The sequence below is a fragment of the Phaenicophaeus curvirostris genome, chromosome 1 (assembly GCF_032191515.1).
Source record: "Phaenicophaeus curvirostris isolate KB17595 chromosome 1, BPBGC_Pcur_1.0, whole genome shotgun sequence".
NCBI classification, from domain to species: domain Eukaryota; kingdom Metazoa; phylum Chordata; class Aves; order Cuculiformes; family Cuculidae; genus Phaenicophaeus; species Phaenicophaeus curvirostris.
In genome coordinates, this window is record NC_091392.1 from 14,538,384 (window position 1) to 14,560,122 (window position 21,739).

Genomic DNA, 21,739 nt, shown 5'->3' on the forward strand with positions numbered 1-21,739 from the left:
TTTGCTGTGAAAAAGTTGCAGGGGAAGGACGCTTATTTGTGTGGCTAAGTCATGCTTTATGACCATATACCAGTTCAGGTGTTGCTGCATGTCCAGCTGGCAGACCAGTGACGGGAATACTTACCCTGACGTGCAAATAGCCATCTCTGAGCCCAGTGCGACCATGGCTCTGCTGCTTCAGTTGGCTGCTCAGCTAAGCCTGTGATCAGCTGCCCTTGCAAACACAGATGTGTGCTTTACTCAATTTTGTTTTATCTTGAAGGAAACAAAGAATCTACAGGATAAAAGAGGAGCAAAGCCCAGGCACCCTTGTTGCCAATATAACAGCTAAAGACCCTGACGATGAAGACTCTCCCAGCAGACTTTTCTACAGCATCCAGTCTTCTGGCAGATATTTCTCCATAAATCCATGTAAGGCAAACAAAAGTGAGACTTCTGACACGCTGCCCTCCCCACCCCCCCCGCAAAAAATATAGTGTGGCTACTGGGGAGAAAATGTTTTTGCCTTAGTTTCAAATTGACTTTCTTCATCCTGTGGCCACTCCTAGAAATAAGAAATGCTTACTACATTATTAGGGTCAAATTCTTTGATCAGCTGACCAAGATTCAGTGAGATATCTTGAAGAAAGTAGACTAAAGGTGGCTTATTGACAAATATTGACTTATGGCTGGAAGGTGATGGCCCCTTGAGTGGAAGTAAGATTCGTTTCTTTCTTTTCAATCTCTGAGGACTGCAGTGACCCTTTTGGGACTCTTGAAACGCACGCACATTGTTAGACCACAATGTCCTCTCTCCTGCCTGAAATCTGCTCTAGCATTAAAGTGCACAGCAAATCTGCCCCATAACTTCATTGCTTGATTCATGACCCCCCTCAGGCAAGGCCACCCAAAAGACTCCTCTCTCTCATGCTGGTCCTGTCTCCCTGTACTCTCTGGAATGCAAACGCAAGTGGCATGAGGTTTTTCTCCAGGGCTGGCATTCAGTGACTGCTTTACTCTTTGCCTGCTATTGCTTTAGAACTGCTTAACACAGCTGTAAGAGGTGCCACACAACACAGTGCTATGCTGGATCTGAATTATCCTCAAATGTGACGGATCTGCCCTATGTCCTTTGATCATTGCCACCCTCCCCCTCAATCACTGTTTGTCCTGGATCTGCTGCCATGCTCTGCCATGGTGAGCACCTAACTTCTGTCTGCTTTCTGCCCAGCAACTGGAGTGCTGCAGGTGACCAGGAGAATTGACCGAGATGCCCTTCCACTGCGGCTCCATCCAAACATTTCAGTGATAGTTCGGGTGGAGGACAGTCCCAGTGGAGGTCATTCCAGTGAAATGGAGATCACAATCTTTATTGATGATATCAATGACAACTCACCAGAATGCAATCCTTCTACCTTCAGGTATTGAGGCTTTTCATTGCCTTAGTGCTGCCTTGTTGCCCCAGACCAATATGCAGTCCAGGGCATATCAGTTAGGGTGCCCAGACCTACTGCAGCTAGAGGTTCAGATGGACATTTGTATTTGAGCATTTAAATGTTAGTGTTCCCTGTGTGTCTTAGGGCACAAACCTTAATATCCTAACATATTCAAACTGGAGATTTGGAATAAAAATATCTGTGTATAGTCAGATACTTAATTTATCTTTCTTTCAAATACCTGAACCCTTAGGCTATCAGAGGCATGTGTTATTGAGTTACTTTTCTGACCCATACAGTTCCAGGCTCCTGTTTTCTTTCTTTATGCTAAACTGTGGGGAAACATTCACCAGGGAAAGCTTGCCAGTCAGTTTTAGAGTTCTATTTTAAACTTCCTGATGTTCTCTTCTAAATTTCTCCCTAGAGACCTGCATGTTTTTTTTTTGTCTAATGCAATCTCTAAGGTCTTCAGAGCCCAGATTACCTTTTGTTATAGGTGCCCTCTGTGCATAATAACGTAGTCATGGACTTTACTATGGCTATGTGTGCTCTGAGACCTTTGTGGTGATCAGGTAGTTTATATTTGCAGATGAGGACATAATATTAATTCCATTTTACAGATGACCTATGTCATGGGAAGACTGAAGTCAAAATTGTGCATTGGAATTATTTCATGTGCCTGAGCTCTGATCTTTCAGGGTACACTGCATTGCATAGTGCTGTTTTTCAGGTGCACTTACAGATGTTTGGTGGTCCTGCAGATAAAAATCCAACATCTCAGTCCAAGAACCTGTGCAATGAGTAATACCTGGTTTGTGCATATATGTTTAAATTGCTAACTCAGTAGCTAATAGAAATCTATTGCATTTAAATCACACCTATGTACTGGCAGGAAGACAACCCAGTTCTTCAGAGCACTGCTTAGTTACAACATCCATGATGATAACAAAAGAATCTCTTTGTTATCTAGTAAGCTTAAATTTTGATCTGAAGGTAACAAAAATCTTCAGGGGAAAAATGCAATAAAATAAAGAACTAGTCTTATAGGGATTGCACAAAGGAACAAAATTGGGGCTTAATGCCATTTTAGTTTGTTCTTGCTTCTTTTTTATTTAATTCTCTTGATTAAAAAGATTAAATCAACACCCCCCACCCTCACTTCCATTATGTGCTTCACAGAGACCCTCACTGTCAACAGGAGGAGCAGAAATGCTAGTTTTACAAAACAGCAGAATGGTCCAGCTATTAGTTAAGAAGAAAATAATGAGCTTCTCGTCAGGAGAACATAATAAAATACAGAAGACATGAGTGCTATAAAGATGTTTTAAAATAGTAATCATTAATGGAACTAATTTTGAGCAGTGAGATCTTGTGGCAGCTTCTGAAGTTTAGCTGTGTTCCAAGTTTATGGTTTAGATCTAGCTAAACGTCTATGTCCTGCCCGTTGTATAGGGCTGTTGTCTACTGCACCGTATGGTTCAGATACTGGGTTGCTTCATCAACTGCTGTTTAGTTAGATATAGGATTTCACTTAGAAAATAAATGGAAGTAAATGTTTTGGCATGTATGTGAAGTTCAAGAGGAGATAAGTTGCTCTAATGTGGAAAGTGCTTGTTTTAAACAGGAAAGAGGCAAATGAAAATATGACTGCTGGGACATTTCTTCTTGAACTTAGAAATTACTGTGCAGATGCTGATATTGATCCATCAAACAATAGATTTAATTTCACTGGACTATCTGGTTTTGGAAGCAATAACTTTGCTCTGGAGTCCACTGTGTCTGGAAGACTTGTGGTGAGTCATTTGTGGCTTTATTTTCATAGAATCATAGAATCATAGAATCATAGAATAACCAGGTTGGAAGAGACCCACCGGATCATCGAGTCCAACAATTAATCATCGAGTCCAACCATTAATTTTAGACTGTCCCATTTCAGAAGTCAACTTACGAAATATTATATGTTCTTTGAATTCATTGTCTGTACAAGAAAAAAGAATTACTGTATTTCATGTCACAGTGGGTATGATGTTGAGAGCAACTATTTTGACTGGAAGTGAACTACATACCCTTGGACAGGATGCTTTCTATGGATTCTATAGAATTTGATGAACAGAGAATGGTCTTTTTGAGTTTTAAATAAATGTGCTAGATATTATTTAAAAAAATCCTTTTTTGAGGAGGATGAAACACTAACTTTGATATGGATAAGCAGAGAAGTTTGGTGTCATTTAATACCCATTTACTCATGACAGACTGTGTTGGACCCTTGCTATTCAGGATGAAGAATTGAAATACCTGAGAATTCCCACACTCAGTAACTACTTCCCAGCTTCATTGGTCAGAATTGTAAAACCACTTTGAGTGGTAAATGTTCACGGAAGTGTGGTGGATTTTGCAGTTGTGTTATTTTGCATGTCAAAATATGGGTTCCTTCTGCTGATAGCTGCTGGCATATTTGCATTGGCCAGAACACCCACCAGTTGCTGGACATGTGCAATGGTGGTTGTTCCATTGGACAAATACAGAAAAAGAGAAATGTGACAAAAAAATAGACTTTCTGTTTGAAAGACAGGAGTGCTACAGGAGCAGTAAACTGATTTTGTATGGCTTACTTTATATTTTGATCTGAGATACACATGCCAATAAGCACTGCCCTTAGTTGCTTCATCTGCCAAAATAAAACGCATTTTCATCGCTGCACAGGATATCGTTGTTGTCAGCCCTTTGATCACCATGTATGTATAACGTAACAGGCTATCTAAGGTATCCTGCCCCTGTGGAATTTCCCTGTGTAAGATAAACAGAGGATGCCTGTGCTTTAGTCCTGCTGCCTCAGAGTTTATGAGGCTCCTACAGAAATACAGAGTTCAGGGGATTTGGATTTAAATCTGCATGAGCCACTGTTTAGTAACAACTTGGTTCCTGGATAAACACTCGCGGCTGAACCTGATACCTTTAATACATGTCTGCAAGCATGAGCTCAAAGAGTAACTATTGGTATTTAGCAATAGCAGCTCCTTGTTGAGCCAACAAAGGGCACAGCAAATAGCCAGCTCATTACATGAGCTTTGAACTAACCAGGTATAAAGCCAAGACCTTATGATCCAATTGACTGAACTTCCTTCACTTAAGAGAAAGATATTTTGTTGGCAGAAGGAAAGAATTTTGAATTGCCAAGAGACACCAGAGCGTGAACATGTAGAAAAAGCCTGGAACTCAATCCTGTAATTGATTAATAGCTAATATTATTCCTACAGGGCAATTCTCTGTATCCAAGGAGGAGACCACATTTACAGAACACTTAAAATAGGGATTGTCATTGTGTGTATTGCGATTTTATGTAAGGAAATACAAATATAATTATGTTTCTTTGTATTTTAGATGACTGAAAGTATTGATTTAGAAAACCCAGCTAATCTAGGAGTTGAAGTTTATTCTTTGACTGTCAGGGTGCAAGATATTGCCTTTCCTGACTACTCAAGCAAGTATCCCTTTTACACTTATTTTGCTGTTTTCCTGTGCTGTAACAGCATGGAGAGAGGAATACCATATGCATTTTGAATATATGCATGAGAAAATTTCCCAGCCATACTTAACGATGATCTAAAGTTCTGTTATATTTCCAGATATCATCCACATTTACATCAGGATAAAGCCAGTGAATGAATTTTTTCCAGTCTTCAGTAATTTATCATATGAATTTAATGTTCCAGAAATTACTAAAGGTACAGTAAGTAGCACATACATGATAGAAATAATGTTGTCATGTTGATAAGTACCTATTTGCTCCAAACGTATTTTCATCTATTTGAATGAGGAGAATAGCTCAAAGTTTCTTTTCAACCAGGGTCTCACCATTAAAACCACCTACTACCCTTAAATAGACAGAACTGGCAACAATTCCAGTTGTACAGATGGAAGCTGAGACAGACAAATTCAGCAATTGCACAAGAAATCTGTGACAGAGCCAGGAACTGAACTCAGATGCCTTGGTTTAGACCGTCTTTCTGCTCTTGCTAAATTAGCCATTTGGAGGGACTGTTGGCCCATAGTTTCAGCCTCTGAGAGCAATCCTGTCCTCCAGCATGTCCAACAATGCCCCAGGCTGCAGTTACTCACAAACCCGAACTAATGGCCACATCACTGAGGAAGACATCCAGCTGCATCACTGCATCTGAGTGGGACAAATTAAAGCTGCCCATGAAACTCCAAGGTATTTAGCAGCCAGATAATCCAGTTGAATTAATAAAATTATTCTGGTCAAGGCAGGGTCAAAGCACAGGCGCTGGCAGCTGTGGCTGTGGTCAGGAGACTTGTGGGCTCTATGGTTCTTCCGTGCCCGTTGGTCAAAGCCAGGAGGTGGAACGGTGGGTGGAAGGAGGAAGATATGCTTCAAGCAGCCCTGTTAGCCTGCCCACAACCTCCTATCCCTTGCTATGGGCAAAGGAGCAAGCCCAAATTTCCAACCACCACCCTCAGCTCTCTTATTTTCTTCCTTCTCTGGTCAGAAGGATCCTGCCAAGGTCCAATCACTCCTGCTTTCCCTGTTCAGAAGCCATCACTGCCGAGTATGGCAAGGCTGCAGCATGGCCTTGAGGGAGCTGGAGAGACTAGGGAGGCTGGTGGTGCAGCTGGCTCCTAGGGTGGCATCCGCCTGGCAGAAGGACCCTGGCAGCCCTGGCTCCTGCAGGGGCCAAGCTGCCAGGAAAGTAAGGAGAGCTAAAGGGGGACAAAGAATCATAGAATCATAGAATCACCAGCTTGGAAAAGACCCACTGGATCGTCGAGTCCAACCATTCCCATCAATCACTAAACCATACCCCTCAGCACCTCGTCCACCCGTGCCTTAAACACCTCCAGGGAAGGTGACTCAATCACCTCTCTGGGCAGCCTGTTCCAGTGCCCAATGACCCTTTCTGTGAAGAATTTTTTCCTAATGCCCAGCCTAAACCTCCCCTGGCAGAGCTTGAGGCCATTCCCTCTTGTCCTGTCCCCTGTCACTTGGGAGAAGAGGCCAGCACCCTCCTCTCCACAACCTCCTTTCAGGTAGTTGTAGAGAGCAATGAGGTCTCCCCTCAGCCTCCTCTTCTCCAGGCTAAACAACCCCAGCTCTCTCAGCCGCTCCTCATAAGGCCTGTTCTCCAGCCCCTTCACCAGCTTTGTTGCTCTTCTCTGGACTCGCTCCAGAGCCTCAGCATCCTTCTTGTGGTGAGGGGCCCAGAACTGAACACAGGATTCGAGGAGCGGTCTCACCAGTGCCGAGTACAGAGGGAGAATAACCTCCCTGGACCTGCTGGTCACGCTGTTTCTGATACAAGCCAAGATGCCATTGGCCTTCTTGGCCACCTGGGCCACTGCTGGCTCATGTTCGGTTGCTGTCAACCAACACCCCCAGGTCCCTCTCCTCCAGGCAGCTTTCTAGACAGACTTCTCCTAGTCTGTAGCACTGCACAGGGTTGTTGTGCCCCCAGTGCAGGACCTGGCATTTGGCCTTGTTAAACCTCATGCCATTGGACTCTGCCCAGCGGTCCAGCCTGTTCAGATCCCTGAGGAGCAGGGTGGCCACTCAACAATCAGAGGACCCTGACCCTCAGGGGTTCATACCAGTGTCTTGCATCGCTCAGCAGCCTATTACTATTGCCCAACTTTTATTTGTATGGTGCACAGATGGAGCTTGACTTTCTACACTGTTTCCCAGTGCACATAATACAGTGAATTTTGTGGCTTTTCCTGTTCTGTGTGTGTCTCCTTGTACCACTGACCTGTACCTTCAAAATATAATACTTGAAAGCCTTCTGTGACATGGATGTACCTGTAAACATTTCTGTGTCAGCCACAGTTTTGTTGGATACTGAGACTATCAAAAGAAATGTCTTTTGCATTCAGACCACCTTTTATTTTGAGTTGAGTTGATATTAACAGGGTGCTTGCTAGTACTGTACCAAACAGGAGCTAACAGTTTGCAGTAGGGCTGGAATTCATGGGGTCAGGGAAGAAAAAAAAGACCTGCCAACCCTTCATTTAGAATCACGTAATGGTTTGAGTTGGAAGGGATCTTAAAGATCATCTGTTTCCTCCTTTGGCCTTACTCTGTGCATGGGCACCATTCATCCTGTGTGTCTCCAGGTCACGTGGATGCATTTAGCATTGAATCAATGTCTGCGGAGATGGGCAGGCACAGTCCCATCTTTGTTCTCATAGTTTAAAGCACTGCCATTTGTAGTTTGCTTCATAAATGCTCACACAATGGTAATTCAAACCACTTTCCAAACACCTCGGAAGAAACAGCAGCAGTTGCTCTTCAAGGCAGATGAAAAGCCTTGTTCCTCCAACTAAGCCAGTGCTTGGGCTGCCACAAGGCTGGAGTCTGTGTGTGTCAGTGCAGGGCTCAGGGTGGCCCTCACTGCCAGAGCACTTCTGTTGTGGTTCTCTACAGACTTCTTGTGCCTGTGCCCAGGGGTGCCATAGCACAGCATGGTGAACTAGTACTCCTCACACCTTTAGTTCTTGGGGGGGAAAAACTCTAAAACAAATCTTTAGTTCAGTTTCATCAAGTTTTGGTTGTAACAAATATTCTGTATTTGCTTTTCCTTAAAAAGTTAATGAAATACGGATTTTCTGTCTCCCAGTTGGATCCAGCATTGGAACAGTGAGTGCCACAGACAAGGACTGGCCACCCAGTGTCATCACTTACTCCATTTTAGCAGGAGGAAGCACCAGATATTACACAAATATCTTCTGGATCAGCCCAACCAAAGGAGATGTGAAGATTTTAGCTAGATTAGATTATGAAACAACTCAGAAACACATTCTCATAGTACAGGCCTCAGACCAAGAAAAGACTGCAACAGCATCGGTGAGTAAATCCACTCTGTTTCTCTCCCTTTATCTACATTTTATTCTGTTCCTCTTGACAAGAACAGTAAGACACAGGGCAAAACACTTCAGTCTGTAAAAGGCAAGTCCACTCCTGCACATACCTGTACATTAGTCAGATGAAAGTGTTGGTATTCACTCAGTCTTGGTTTATATCTTACAAAAAGGATTAAAGTAATATTTTTATATTTTTGACTATATGGGGTTTGTTTTCTTATTTTACCTGGGCAGTGAAATTGTTTTCTGTGTCCTAGATGATTTAAGATATTCTTTATGGCTACACATGTACTGGGAAACAGATAAAGGACAGGGTTTTCAGGCCAGGCAGCACAACCTAATTCTAGCCATGTTTAGTGCCAAGTCTTTCTTGGACCTCATGTAGTTGGCTCTCAAATGTATTTTTGATTTTGTATGTGATGTTTTTTTCACTGCAAAGTGCTCGAAGTAATGCGAGAATCATGTTGCAGCCCATCAGAACTGTGTTTTCACAGAGTGGGACAGAGGAGATGTGTTGCATCGCTTGGATATGGGATGAGGGCTTGGGTAGCCTCTTGGGATAATGTCAGAAGGTGCACCCTGTACAGCTGTGTCCACATGGCCTAATGGGGATGGACACTCACATGTGTCTTCCTCTGACTGTGATCTAGTTTTGGTCTCTAATGGTGCTATCTGGCAGGAGCCAAGAGCATGACAGGGACAATGCTACCTGTGAACAGTAGGATTGTGCTCAAGTTTGATGCCCATTATTTTATTCAGAAGAAAAAATATAAGTGATATATCCACGAAGATTACTTATTTGGAAGAATCCTGGTGTCTTTCACATATAAACTCATTTTTACTCCTTTTCAAGTCTTCTCCTGCATGACTCCCCTACATGTGATTTTTGCACAACTCTGGAGGATAGAGGTGCTAGGCCTGCTTTCTAGTCCAGCCAAGCACCACCCATAGAGATGCTAGGTGGGAGGTGGTTAATCTTTTTATCACCTATAATATTTCAAGGTGATGATTAAGGACAATTTAGCAGCAGGAGCTTTTAACAATGTTAAGTTTACCTGTTGCCTGTTAAAGGCTAACAGTCATTAGAGGAAACAGCTTTTGAGAAGGGCAAGCTTTTTCTCCCAGCAAACTAATCCCAGCTGACATTAAACACATCTGACACTACCCAGGGTGCTCCCAGCCACGCAGAAGAAGAGTTTCTCTCTCACTAGGAAGAGTCTACAAGGAGTCTTCCTTCCATCCATGGATCATGCTCTGAATTATTATTAAATATGCTAAGAAGCCTAAGTAATCACTGTGAAGTGATTTGAGAGGTTTGAAAGGAAGTTTAATGAATATAGGATACTATTGTTATTTCTCATTCTTATTATAACACAATTCAGGTGATTCAAACAGTCAGACACAACAGCTTGAAACCCGTGAGGTTTTAGAAGAAGGTTCAGATTAAGAACCTGTTGCTGGAAGAGTGCTGATGACAAGAAGAATTGAAGATCAAATGATCACAGACATTTTCTGCTAGAAACTAGATTGGAAGTGAGGTTCATTGCTCAAATACTGTTGATCAAAAGCGCAAAATGGCCAAAGCCAAACAGTTTCTGAAGTTAATAAAATTCTGGCTTTACACAGCGGAGGAGCTTCAGCTTTCTATTGCTCTTTTCTTTCAGGTAACTGTCAATGTTTTGGAAGTAAATGATGAGGAACCATTTTGTTCACCCGATTTCTATTCATTTCAAATCCCAGTCAGCTTAGCTGTTGGGACCAATATTAATGGTTTCAAGATTGAATGTAAAGATCGTGATTCTGATCCCAGATCTTTCCGTTACTTCATTAATGAAGGTAATGTGTCATGGTGTGTGAGCTGGGGGCAGTGCAAAAATTGGTGAATGCTAATTGTTCACTTTGATTTGTAAATAAAAACCTAGCACAGTTTATGTGCTACTTCTCATGGTGAGCTAGTTGTGATCCACAAGCTGTGCACTTAATTTCTTTGCAGCTTACCAAAAGAGGTATGTCACCACAAGTCGAGCACTGGTGCTACCACCTAGAGCCATTCCCTTGCAAGACTGGATTGCTTACTGTGTTAATTAATTAGCATTTATTACACAGTTGACAAGGACTTCAGAATAATGGGTTGTTACATTATGCAGGGTCAATTTTTTCTTCCAATTACAGTTGAGTAAATCTTGAGAAACAATGGTGGGTTCTGTTACTCTGCATATCTCACTTTTAAATACTGGTGCACAGTTCAAAACAACTGAGCAAACACGCATGTCCCAGGTCCATGCTGTATGCAGTGAACCCCCATTTTAAAAACATGTTTTTGAACCTATTAATCATGTTCATCCACCTGGAGATTTATAATGGTATGGGATGATGCTCAGCTTCACAAAAAAGGAAAGGCGCCCTCTTGGGACAATTCCTGTTCTTGTTCTTCTTGAGGGAACAGATCGCCCAGGTGCCTGTAAAAAATCTGTGGGCAAGAAAAGAGAGACCCCCTGTCCTTTTGCAGCCCCTTAATGCAACAAAGCAACTCTGAATAAGTAGTATTTACACACAAGCCCATACAAAGGCGGTGTTTGTCTTAATAAATCAGGATCTGACCACAGGTCTGGTTCTGGTTGTAGAGATTGAGCCATGCTGTGCAGCTGGTCTCTGAGCTACAGAGCAGCCCATGGCTCATTTTGTGCTCTACAATAGACAATGGCTTCCAAGGTTACTTCAACTGTGGAGACCTCAGCTCTGTGAGGCAACAAGAGCAAAAACTATAGCACATTTAGTGCCTTTTCATGGCTCTGATCTCTTGTACGTGTGGTCTGTCCAGAGCCTAACAGCTGGGCTGGCCTACCTGAAGCCCAGCAGATCTCCAGCTATGTGGACAGAAAATGAGGGCAGGGGAGTCAGCATCACTGAACTCCTCTCTCTTCCCCCACCGTGCAGACAAGGTCCTGGAAGCAATTAATGTCCCCTAAGTCATCAGCTGTCTTCTGGGGCACCTGTTCAGAGACCTCTGCTTCTGTGTAGAAGTCATGGAGAGGTGTGGAGTGACCTCTGGAGGTGCTGGTGGTGTCCATGTGGCTCAGGGGCCACTCCGGGGCCACTCCAGCAGCAGAACGAGCCCTGCAACAGCGTAGGATCCTCACCATGGCTGGGTGCTCTCCACTCTGTAAGAACAGATCACTTGGGTGACCTCCCGTGTACCCTGTTGCTCTAACATATTCCACAGTCTTCTCTTAGCTGTGTCGCTGTAGAAAGCCTTATTCCATATTTTAATTCTTTTATCACTGTACTGCTTTAACTTATTTTATATGATACCAGGAAGTTTAAGGAGCTGTTCTTGTCAATGTTTCACTGTACGGCTGTATAGTGATCCATAACAAGTCATCAACAGAAACTGACACTTTTGCTTGTTTCACACATATACTTCAATATGGGATCATTTTCTCATTGATTCCTCTTTTTTGGCATTGTTTTATGTTTTTACTACTGCTTGCAGGCAATGTGAACAATCATTTCACCTTTTCACCAATTGCTGGCTCCAACACATCTCGGCTGATTCTTGCATCAAGGTTTGACTATGACAGTGGACTTGATACAAACTGGATTTACAGACTGCGTGTCTATATAACAGATGACAACTTACTATCTGTCAGGGACAAAGCTACACACCTTGTTAAGACTGGAACAGTGACTTTAAACATCCGAGTTATCCCAAACCCAACTACTGTGGTTGCCACAACGGTAAGCTTACTGCAATTTATGTCCACCTCTGTGGTTCTTTCATGGGCTACTCTCCATGGGAGTTAAGGAAAAAGGAAAACAAAAATCTACAGTGGGTCCAGTCCCAGGTAGTGCTGAGCCCTGTGCTCTTAAATTGAACCCAAAGGTGGCTGATGTGTTCAGTGTCATGAAGAACTGGCCCCGGAGTCATAACATCTGTTTTGTATTTCAGTTTCTAAAACAAAAAGGGCAAGTAGCCAAACAATCAGGCAGGCTGCCACTACCTCGTAACTGGAAAATTAAAGATTTTGGCAGCTTTATTAATAAGTAAAGAATAGGGGTTACCCTTTGCTTGGAACCTTAAAATTACCTCATGCATTTTACACTACCTCTTTTTTCATAGCTATTCACTCCATCAGCTGCCTTGCACTTGAATGTGCAACACACTAAACTGTGGCTACCAAAACTGAAATAAGCAACAACCACAACAACAATCCTCATCATTTGGAAGGGGCTTTTTTCCATCCCTGAGGTCATCCCTCATGTAAAACCTCATGCTGCCTGTCAAGAACTGAAGCAGTTGTGCACAGCCTCATCACGTCACTGAAATTTCAGCAGGTTTCAGACAGGCAAAGCCAAAGGGGTGGGATGGGTCTTTTCCGAGTTTTCTGCCCAAGTGGTGGTCCATAGCTGAGCTGGAGATGCCTGCAGAGCTTTTGTTAGCTGGTGTGGGATCTGGCCTGGCACAGCCTGTGGAGCTGTGGACCTGCATCCCAGCAACACAGTTTACTCCTCCACACAGCCATCCCAGGCAAGCTCTGGCTCGCCAGTTTCATTTTGGTGCTGGTTTCCATCAGATTGGTCCATGATGTGAGAGTTTGCTTTTTGTCCTGCCTGCAGAAGTGGCACAGCTCTATTCCCATCCTTGTAATGCTCGCTGCTTTCACCCGTTGCTGTACCAACTCTCCATCGTCCAGAGTCCATCCATTTTCTGCCTGCCTGCAGATGGCATTATCCTTTTCTCCCTTGCATGCAGGAATGAAAATATGAGGATGTTGGTGAAGGGGTAAAAGACCATATAATTGTAAAATAGTCAGAATCTGCTAGAGACAACTAGTAACCAGGACAGAAATGGGAGATCCTGCAAAAAGCACATGTGAGTCTGGACTGTTTTCTATAAAACTGCTTAAATGCAAACTTGCAGACTGATTAATAACCCTGAAATTATCTAACTGAAAAGGAATAAATGGTTTTCCCACAGCCTTCTCCTCCCCCCTACTTGATGTGGAAATGAAAAGTTAAGCTGAATAACAAAACTTATTCTCTATTTCTTTCCCATGCTTTACCACAAATACAAACAGTCTAGACCACATACCACAATATCTGCAACCCCAGAGATATAGGCCTTCCACTTCCAGCCTGTTTGCCAGAAAAGCACTTCCATTACAGCAGCTTCTCCCATCACTGCTTATTACGTACATCCACTGCAGCGACTTGATGAATCAGGTGCTGGATGGCTGGCAGTGTAGAAAAGAAGCCCTATTACAAAATGTCACTTCTGACTTCAGTCCCAGTGAAGATGGGGTGCTGGTGGTGATCTTGAGATTGTCTGAGAATTTCTCTAAGGATTGGATATACCTTTTTCTTGCAAGACTAAGTTAGTTATTTTAAAAGTATCCTTAAACAGGATACCCTACTAAATTTCATACACAATGTGATTACAAACGTTTTACAGAAAATTAAATAAAAATATCTGTAGGCAATCAATAGTAGCAGACTAATAGTAGCACACTAGGTAATGACCTAGGTAGAACAAACAAGGAATTTCTGATCCATGTGAGGATAGTTACATGGTGGGAGTTTAATGAATGAGTTACTTGCACCAAGTGACGTGCCAGCTCAGAGCCGTGTCTCCCGGCACTCAGGAAGATGTGGGAGGTCACAACTGATCAGTAAGTGCACTTTTCCTTTCTGGAACAAGTCACAGGGAAAACAAAAGTAGCTTCATTTCTTCTTATACAAAAACCTAGTTCCTTGGGGTTCAACTGCTCTTATGAAGAGGTCTGAATGAAGATGCAGCGAAGATGACCTACTTCCAGTTTTGCCTTAGGTAACAAGAAACCATTATCTCCATAATGGCAGTATTCCCTGAACTTGTATTCTCTGAACTTGTTCACCCTCCAGCAGTGCACTCACAGCTTCTCAGGCAACCTGAGAAACACGATCTGGGACCTCCTTTTTGCACCATGGGCAGGCTCCGTTTTGCCTGCCTTTGGTTGCTCCAGGAACTCGGTGGTCCATCTTGGTCATCTGAGATATCTCAGCAGTCAGCAGGCAGGTACGTGGGATGAATCACTGTTTCCAGCAGACACTATCTCCCTCTCATAATCTTCTGCAGAGCCAAGGGGGGCAGCTTGGGCCAGGTGTTTCAGTGCAGAAGTTCACCAGATGAAAGGTAACATTGGTGTCAGTAACCTTACAAGTATGCAGCCGTGAGAAACTTTTCCTATCCTGTTTTAAAAGCCCAGCTTCACTGTTGTGACAAAAAAGGAAAACCTCTACTCTGAATCAGCGTGGTACGTGCCGTTCATCGTCACCCTCAGCAGTTTGCTGCTCCTCGGACTATTGGGGTATGTGGGGTTCCTGCTGGTGACGTGGCTCTGCACCCACTGCCCTCCAGCAGGCAAAGCAGACAACGTGCCTCTGTGAGTCCTCCCAGATGTCATGCTGGGCAAGCACCAGCAATAACTCAGGCCTTTTGCAGAAATGATATCTAAGCTTTGAATATTTTATAGTGGTATGTCCTTCACTGTAGGAAATGCTATTATGGGCTACAGTGATATTTGGTGTTTATGATACAAAATCAAGGAAAACTTTCCATTGAATTTTATTTCATTGATTTATTAACAGTTTAATAAGTGCATTAGCTGAAGTGTAATTAACAATTATGACATCTAAAGGCAGCTACTCTTGTGAGGCACAGTCCGTGTCTGACTGTGCTGACCAAAAATATAAACTTTTTTGGTTTGTATTTGGCTCCCACTCCAAGGGAGCTCCCATGTAGTTAGTTACTTCATCGCTCTCAGCTGTGGATCCCAGAGTCCTTCCCAAACCTTATTGCTTATGCCAAATTCTTTGTTCTGACAAATCTTCTGCAGCTTTCCTACAGTTTTACCCAAGCCCATTGCAAGGCTCTGGCCCGTAAAGCTTCATGGTACCTTTAAGTACTTGTGCTTGGCAAAAGCCACGGAAGCACCTGGGCCCAGCTCTGTTTCAATTTGGGAAGTGGCAGAGATGCCTGCCGGCTGCCTTCCCAGCAGGCTGGAGCCAGAGTGCCTCTAAACTGACTTTTTACTTCACAAAACAAAGATAAGCAGCTCTTGAAGTGGACTAGGATTTAAAAAAAAAAAAAAAAAAAGGGATTTCTATAAGTATTTGAAGGTTTTGGGCTTACATTTAGAAATTATAGTAAATGTAAAGAGGTAATATATGACTGACTATAACTGAAATCATGCATGCAAGAAATTTAGCCATTTGTGATAAAAATGACAAATGAATCTAGCAGCATAGAGCTTGGCTATTGTTATTATTTATTAATAGAACAAGTGATTCATCAGGAGCCAGGCTTTCCCATTAAAAAGCAATTTCTGTATTTTCAGAAACATTTATAACCTTTCAAATATTTTAAAAGGTATTAACTGAGCACATCAACTCCAAAAAATTGACCTTCCTCCAACGATAGAACAAGATAAGAGTATTTGAAAATATGTATTTCCAGCTTATGTAAATTCATCATGCTATCATCAATAAGATTTTTTTTAAAAAATATCACCCCTTTTTGGAGGGGTGTTAGAGCAATTCTCAGGGCTGTTTTTCTGCTTGGGTGCAGCATTAAATGATGTAGACCTTCAGCAAAAGCAAAGCCAGAAACTAAACAAATCAAGCAAATCCCAGAACTCAAGGAAAGACATTCTTCTTGCCAAGTGAAACAGAACAAAGCATGGTATTTTTATGTAGGCAAAAGTATGACATTTGTTAACTACACTCCATTTTTTTTTCATTACAGGATGAATGCTCCAGGTGTGTACCTCTTTTGTATGTTTTAATACTTCTCAACAACACCTTGTTTATCATTCAGTGTAAAACTTGTAAACCCATTCCTAGACAAATAAATTAAAGCCAGCACAAGAGTACTAAGACTAAATAGCCCTGGCTGATTATGAAAGGCCTGCCTAAGTGATTTCATGGTGCTTCAAATCTATTAAGTATTAGGTAAAAAAAAAAATCAGAGTAACTTAGTATCCTGGCATGGTTGCTAAAGAATTGCAGTATTTTTCACATGCAATTAACGTGCTATCTGTTAAAGAATAATCCCATCCCTCTACAGTACCTTCAAGAATCCTCTCCACTCTAATTCCCTGCTCTCTGCTCCCTTCGTTTGCTCCTTTGACACCATTATTTCATGTACCTGAAGATTTATTTTAAAGTATTGGTGCTCTTAAAGGGGTTTCTATATCTTAGCAGAAGTTACACATTAAAAAATAGGTGGGGTTTTTTTAAGCGGTCTTGTTCCTTTTAGTCCCATTAGCTTTCTGCTAGCATGCATTGCTCACGTGCGCTCAGTAACGCCCTGCTTTTATAACTCCCTCTCATCAAACAGTAACTTCCAGCTCGAAAAAAAACGCGTGACTAACAAAACCCACTAAAATTAGCTGTTATCCAGGTTGTCCAATGTCAGACATTTTGGCATTGGCTGGTTGCCGAGAAATGGATACTTGATGCTTTTGGAAAAGCTGGTTCCCAAATGCCAGGCAGCAAAGGCCAAGCAGAACAGGTTTCCCATCAGTGCTCAGGTTCAGACCCATCTGCAGCGCTTCAGAACATTGCAGAAAACTAGCTGGTGGCCTTGCTTACAGCTCTCCAAAGAAAGAACATTAAACAAATTGGCAAGGAGCAAGCAAGAAGAAATCATAGCAACTAGTTGTCATCCACAAATCCATGCTGTTGAGATGCCCATGGCACTGCTACTGTATTTGTTTGCATGTGGGATGAGTTAATAATGTGGTAAATTCACACATAACCAAACTGTTCTCCAATCTGAATTTTACATGACTGGATCTGTAGCACTTCCCTGTTTTGTCTCCAGGTGCATATCTGAGTCCACAAGCTTTGCAAATAAAAATATTCCTGGAAAAAAAAATCTACAGTTGTAGTTCAAATATCCCCAAAGGTGAATTTCTGTATCTGCTCATATTATTTAGAAACAGAAATTTGTTGAAGAAACCATTGTTATTTATTAATTATTGAAGGAATAATACTTCTGAAGGCTAAAATTTTATCAGTCACTGGCAACTTGGATTCTCATTCCAAAATACTATGAAGGAGTTAATTTTTCAAATAGTATAAGGGATCGTCCTTTGAAAAGAAATAACGCTCACGTGAGATGCCTCAGAAGTTGACTACCAAAAATGTCTATTTGTTTGAGGAACTCTTGGATTTATTGTCTATAGTCACTGTCAGAAAAAACTGGTTCTTTACAACGTGCATTTCCTTTTCTGCAGAAAAGAAGAAACCTAAGAAAGAAGTGATTATGGTAAGTACTGCTGGCCTCAAAACAAACCCTGGTTTTGCCCAGGTCCATCATGCAATGTGATCATAGGATCCTTTCTATGAAAGGTGTCTGTTTTCAAAAGAGGACATAAAATGATAGGTGAGGAAAATATGATAGCCCCCAAATGCAAAACACTTGAGCACTCCAGCTGTATTTTATCTGTATTTGGAGGCAACACTGAGTATGAGGGGTGCTCACCTGTGCTGTGGCCCCTTTGCTTCCATGTGATGAATTCTCCAGCCTCTCCAGGAGCCCTGTATATGGGAGGCCAGAGAGGCCATGCCTGGAGCAGTGACAAGGAGGCTCACTGCAGCTGCAGAGGCAGGAGTTCAAGGGCCCCAGCTTCACTGATGGAAACAGGTACTGCTGAGACATCACTGATATGTGAAGCTCACCCTGACCCACCTGAGTGCAACCAGTAAGGCACACAGGTGTACCTAAGCTGTAAAGAGTTTGGTCTTGATAAGCTGTATGCAGCAAAATGGTATAACTATTTCCACTGTAACAGATATTTATTCCCTCCTAGACTTTGGGTCTCCTTCCTTTTTCAGAGCCATAACAGCATAAAGGCTGCAAAGCACTTTCATTAATCTACTCTCCCTCTCCAAGTTCTGCAGAGAGGGCATTCCCAAGACTCCTCTGGGTGGAGGTGACTCTCTTGTGGTTACACATGTGCAGGCATTTAGCATGTCAGACCCTATTAAATCTCCTTTGAACATCTAACGGAAACACCCTACACCATGAATGGCTTTTGTTGCAAGTTTTGATTAAACCCAGCCAACAAGATGCAATATGCAGGTCATACAAATCCACCTCCAGCCACGCAGTTCACTGTTTCTAAGTCACTGCTCCTCCTTCTTATTTAACTAATTAAAAGGATTCATTTCACATTTTGTCTCTCTTCACAGACAATGACAAAGCTAAACACTGTCTTTGATGGAGAAGCCAGAGATCCAGGTAATAAAAAGCAATTAACAGTAGATATGAATACTTGGCTGGAAACAAACTGGATTATTTGATTTAAATATGGCTCAACATTGGCTTTTCATATTTCAAATTTGCTGTTTCCAAGGAGAATAGGAGCTGTATTTCACAGATAGTGAAAGTCAAGACAGTGCCCTAGTAACATTTCTAATAGTAGAATATACTTATGTCCCTTGAAAGCAGACGGATGATGGCCAGATAATTCACTTATCCTCTGCCAAACCTGAACGTATGAATCTGGAATTGGATGTTGGGAGGGGAGGAGGAATTTGCTGCAAGCCTACTGCCCTGGTGCTGCCATGGCTACATGGTTTCACCCTTGCCATGTCTGGGAAATGGCCAGTCCATTAATGCAACTACAGACGTACTGGTTTCAACTCTGAAACCTCCCCCTGGATGCAGGGTGGGTGGGTGAGTTACTTTTCCCTACGCAAACCTCCTCCCTTCTAGCAACAGCGTGTTGTGGCTGTTTAGAGCTCAGGCATCACTGCTTGGGGAGGAAAGGGAAGGGTATTTGCTTTTAGATACAGTTGTGGCATCACGAGGCTCCAACTATGCTAACTCTGAACATACCTGATTAACCAGCTGGGCAACTGGGAAAAATGAAATTAATGCAAGAGCTGGGAAAATGAGGATGATGCAGGAGGTGTAGGGCTTCCCCAGGTAACGGCCACTGTGCTCTGCAGCATGTCTCATTACAGAAAAATGTTTTTGCCTGAGGGCTGGTCCACCTTACCCGGTCCCTCTGAGCCACAGGCCCCTCACTGTGATGCTTGGCTTGGCATTGGGGTGCCCAGCCCCATGTCTAATGGGTGAGGGTCCCAGCAGGGAGCGGGAGGGGGCTGGTGAAATGTGACACACTCAGTCAAAATGGATCTTTAACAAATAGATATGAAAATAGGTCTGAAACAATAGGTCTCAAATTTATCCAGAAGAAGGGAGGCTTATTTCAAGGCTTGGATTCATCTGGCTAAATTTCCACCCAAGTGCCTGTACATTGTGTTTCTTATTAGCTGGCTTGGAGCTGTCAGATGCTGTGAGCCAATAGGAAACACTAGGCACAGGGACTTCAGTAGGATTTGGGCAAACAAATGGGACTCTACTGTGCAATTAAACCCATCCACAAGGCTGCTTGAGGCCAGTTTGATCTAGGTCCAAGCCTACCTGCTATTTATAAAGGGAATTTGGAGGGATGGGCTCAAAAATCCCTGCTTTTTCCCAATGTAACTGCATCTGTAAAACATAAAACATGGATGTTCTCTAGGCCACTGCAAGAGCTGCTTCCTGTGGTTTTGCAGGATGGTTGGCAGCTCCCTTCCTACAGCAAACCTGACTGCACCACACTTAATGATATCTGAGCCCATTCAAACTGCCCCCCAGAGCCGTAATATTTGTGTCATACCTGACACAAACATTAAGATATAACACAAATTTGTGGTGTCAGCAGAGAAATGTCTGTTCCCCATCCATCCCCTCTCCCTTCCATGGCTCATGCCAAACCCTAGAGGATCAAGTATTAGCAGTTTGGAGATGAGATTTGAGATTTAATAATTCCCAGAAAATCACCTGTCAAAAATGATTAGGAAGGATGGTCAGGAGCTGCTTCCTCATCTGGGTTGCTTTCACATGCCCATCTTGTGAGCAGTCAGAAAAAATAACATGTAAAGAGATCCAGTTTCATCTTTAATTGTTTGAATAGTGTTAATGTGTCAGAAACCATTAATTCTGATACAGACTGTAACACGTAGTAACACATAACCACCATTTCTTTCTAGGTCTTAATGGTCTTTTATTTGCCTCATATGAATAGTGCTTAATTAAAAGAAGAACCACTATAGCTCGTGATTCTCTATTTAGCAAGAGACAGTGATTTAGACTGAGGCAATCACACTGGACGCTTGGCAATTTTACCACCTATCTTTAGGTAGTAAACAAAGGAGAGTACACTTACTTCTAATATCTGAGTAAAAATTACCCATAAATTCTGAAGAGGGCCAAAAATCTTTCTAACAAGGAAAAGTACCCATGTATGTTAAACAACTTAAATTCAACCCTATTTTATACATATGAGGGAAGCATGTACTTTCACAAACTGAAAATACATAGTATTTCACTCAGTTAATGGCAATGTGCGCAGCAAGCCTGGAGGAAAGCATTTTGTACAAATAGAGAAACAATGGATACACCCAAAACTCATTTGAGATCCCAGATCTACAAATGTTGGGTCAGGCTAGATGAGCTGAGATGGTCTGGAAGATGTATGTAACATATTGTGCTCCTGGCAGGTTTTGCTACCTCAGGTAGGCAATGCTACTTGAAAAAAAACAGGCACACATGTACACAGTGGCCTTGCCCAGCATGGCCAAAGGCAAAAGTTTGAGGAGAATTATTACTAAAAAGTAAGAACTATGGATGTGGTTCTTATCTGTGTTAACCCATGGTAGCTGTAATTCGGATAGGGGATAACAAGGTCCTATTGGATATATATATATATATAATATATAGGAATTATTTTAACCAGTTGTTATTTCTCCCTTGCAAGTCACTGGCAAAATCTATGAATTCAATACACGGTCAGGAGCCAGGAGGTGGAAAAAGAGCAGTGACCCTCTCCAGCCGGCACCGGGCATGCAAGTAATATTCAGTGCCACAGGTGATGGTGGCCAAGGGACAGACCGAGTACAAGTACCGAGCAAAAAAGAGCCTTCAGAAAAGATGAAAGAGCCAACAGGAGAAACAAAACCAGCCGCTCCACCCTCAGCAGGGCAACGGGAAAGAACAGACAGGGATGAGCAGAGATTACAAAAGCAGAAATAGGAGTCTGAGGAGAAGCAGTTGTCCTCACCACCTCCCCAGGCAGATATTGACCTCCTCTCCCAAAATAACACTGCATTGCCTTTAAGTCAGCCTTAAAGCAGAGTGCACGAGACTCCAAGGCACCTCCCAAGTGACCCCTGCTCCAAACAGCCAAAGAATCAACCAATGCTAACAGATGTCATTTTCTCTATATACATCTCAGCTGCAAAATATTAGGTGGGCACTGCTGTGTAAACTGGACCCAAAGGCAGCATGAAGCCAGAGTTACCTTTGGCAGGTAAGAATGGGAGGGAAGGAGAGGATGTGAAGGCAGAGTCACGGA

At 42.6% G+C, this 21,739-nt stretch overlaps 1 protein-coding gene across 1 annotated transcript in view; it reads left to right on the forward strand.

The window, feature by feature from the left end:
- Window positions 1-21,513, forward strand: part of CDHR3 (cadherin related family member 3) — a 38,637-nt gene extending 17,124 nt beyond the window's left edge. The window contains 13 exon segments of the mRNA XM_069850055.1: window positions 263-411; window positions 1,211-1,400; window positions 3,040-3,208; window positions 4,797-4,896; window positions 5,042-5,140; window positions 8,045-8,271; window positions 9,953-10,124; window positions 11,782-12,026; window positions 14,529-14,710; window positions 16,072-16,085; window positions 17,567-17,598; window positions 18,525-18,573; window positions 21,143-21,513. Of these exon segments, the coding sequence (XP_069706156.1) occupies window positions 263-411; window positions 1,211-1,400; window positions 3,040-3,208; window positions 4,797-4,896; window positions 5,042-5,140; window positions 8,045-8,271; window positions 9,953-10,124; window positions 11,782-12,026; window positions 14,529-14,710; window positions 16,072-16,085; window positions 17,567-17,598; window positions 18,525-18,573; window positions 21,143-21,513 (1,999 nt within the window).
- Window positions 21,514-21,739: the final 226 nt, after the last annotated feature.